Below are 2,695 nucleotides of genomic sequence, written 5' to 3'. Positions count from 1 at the left end.
AATAGGCAGCAGAATTTCCAGGATACAAAGTGTGCTTGTAAACTTCAATTAATAAGAAAACAATGTTCAGATAGTCTATTTTTTTTTTTACAAAATCTTTTTTTTGTTTTTTTGTGGAAGATCAGCCCTAAGCTAACATCTGTCATCCATTCTCCAATTTTTGCTGAGGAAGATTGTCCCTGAACTAACATATATGCCCATCCTCCTCCATTTTACATGTGGGACACCTGTCACAGCATGGCTTGATAAGAGTTGTGTAGGTTCACTCCTGGGATTCGGGTCAGTGAACCTTGGGCCTGCTGAAGCAGAGTGCGTGAACTTGACTGCTACACCACCAAGCTGGCCCCCAGATAGTCTTTTATATTTCAGTATTACTGTTGGAACATATATTATAACCCTTTAACTCATTGGCAGAGCTATGTTTGCATATCATGAACTGTGACATCCTGAATCCAAAAGATGTGTCCAAAGCACAGACCCACTGGGAAGGAGAATTTAGGAGTCTCTTAAATCTAATGAAACTCATTGATAATTTTTACTCACATGAGCAATCTATGCAAGAACCCTATCATTTTGCAATGAATGTTACAAAACATCACCTTGTCTGCTAGAGAAGGAGAGAAAGAGAGAGAGACAGAGGCAAAAACTGAGAGACAAAGAAAGATGATGATGTAGTTGAAGGCTGAGAGAAAGGGGCCAAATCCCAGAGCAACAGCAACCTTCTATCACTCAGGACTGAAATTTCACTCTTATGATTTCCTCTCCAATATTTTCCCTTCTGTGGGAATAAGAAACATTACACATTATATGACACTACCTACAAAATATCCCCAATTGTAAATTCAAGAATATAAAAGTCATGACATATTAACAGTTGTATAATTAGGAACATAAATTTCTCAATTTAGAATCTGCTCCAAGGAATCTCAGTATTTTAGACAAAACAGGATTATATGTGCGGGGAAAAAGGAGAAATTGTCAAGGAGATTCTTGAAAGAGGAGTGAGATAAAGGGAAACAAAATGAAACTGAAGTTTTATTAAAGAAGATACAAAATCTAGTTTACCCAGTATGAGATTATAAAGCATAGGTATGAATTTCAGCCCGCTCACCCATTATTGATCCAAAGTCATCTTATTTTAGAAATTCAGAGATCCGTTTGTCCCTATTACCACCCTTTCTTCAGTAGCCTCTGGATTCCTTGCTTGATCTCCTGGGTTTGCACTCCATAAACAATGGGGTTAATGGCTGCAGGGATGACATGGTGGAGGACATTGAGCAAGACTGGCACATAAGGGGAGACCTTCTTCTTTGCCACATGAGTGAGGATGAAGACCAGAAGGATGGTACTGAAGAAGAGGATAAGGATGAAGTGGGAGCCACATGTGCTTAGGGCCTTGGCCACAGCACCCTCTGCCTTGAGTTTCAGCACAGCTCGCAGTATGAGGGTGTAGGAGAGGAAGATGAGAATGAGGTCGGACCCTAGCAGAGTCCAGCCTGCAGCAAATTGGTAGAGACGATTGATGGTGATGTCATCACAGGAGAGCCTGGAGACAGACATATTGGCACAGATGCAGTTCTCAATGACATTTCTCCCACAATAAGAGAGTTGTGCTGAGAGAATGGGGATGGGAACTGCAAAAAGGACATTCCTGGCCAAAATAAAAATGGCAGCCTTAGCTATGAATTGATCAGTGATGATGGATGAGTACCTCAGTGGATGGCAGATGGCTATATAGCGGTCATAGGCCATGACCATGAATGTACAAGACTCCATGGCAAGGAAGCAATTCATGATGTACATCTGAAGGAAGCAGGCATAGAAGCTGATGGACTTGAAGTCAAACCAGAAGATGGTCAGGACCTTGGGGATGACGGTGAGGCAGAGCACCATGTCTAATAGGGAGAGAAGGCTGAGCAGGTAATACATGGGTTCATGTAGAGAGGTCTCCAGCCAGATGGTGATCAAGAGAATGCCATTGGCCCCCATGGCCAGGAGGAAGAGGAGGCTGAGGGGCAGAGATCTGGCAGTTGGGGGACCTGACAAAACAGTTCAAGAGGAAATCTGAAACCTCAATGGAGATAGTGGCATTTTGGTGTGCCGTCATATTTTTTCCATGTATTTTGACAGCTTTCTTTTAGCGACCTGTGAAATTAGGATAAAAATTAGCTACTGACTCAAGATATATGAAGGTAGAACAATTGCTTTACCTATGTGAAACTTGTGGATCCTAGCAGATTATCCAGAGCCAAGTGAAGTTATCTGTTTATCCTTTGTGTAAGGCTACTGGAATATTCCTATCATTTTACACAGTATAGAAGACTGAGGAAAAATGATTTATTTATACATGTTTGATTTGTTCCAGATTTATTTTTAATAGAATTGTTATGTTTTTACAGCAACTAAAAATAAGGAGAAAATTACTTAGAAAACTATTTTGTGACAGATGAGTCTCTAAATTTGTACTTGTAAGTTTCCTCTTCTTTTTATTTTAATGACCCCGTAGACTACCATGTCTACAATTTAGCTATAACAATATACCCAAATAAGTAGCAGAGCCTGGCACAAAGTAGGGACTTAGATAAATGTCCCTAGTCCTCCATGCTACTCCTATTCTGACTTTTCAGTTGTTTTTATTTTGCTTTAGAGAATTTAAAAATTATACACTGAAAAGAAAATTAATTTACATTTGATC

General features: G+C 39.9%; 1 protein-coding gene across 1 annotated transcript; it reads right to left on the bottom strand.

The window, feature by feature from the left end:
• Positions 1–1,167: 1,167 nt before the first annotated feature.
• On the bottom strand, positions 1,168–2,107 carry LOC103555721 (olfactory receptor 56A3-like). Its single transcript, XM_008527482.2, is given in 2 exon segments — positions 1,168–2,023; positions 2,025–2,107. Coding segments are annotated over 2 exon segments (939 nt in total).
• Between the last annotated feature and the right edge of the window lie 588 nt (positions 2,108–2,695).

The sequence above is a fragment of the Equus przewalskii genome, chromosome 6 (assembly GCF_037783145.1).
Source record: "Equus przewalskii isolate Varuska chromosome 6, EquPr2, whole genome shotgun sequence".
In the NCBI taxonomy this organism is placed as follows: Eukaryota; Metazoa; Chordata; class Mammalia; order Perissodactyla; family Equidae; genus Equus; species Equus przewalskii.
Note: the sequence above shows the minus strand (reverse complement) of the source record. Positions and strands in the feature narration are given on the sequence as shown.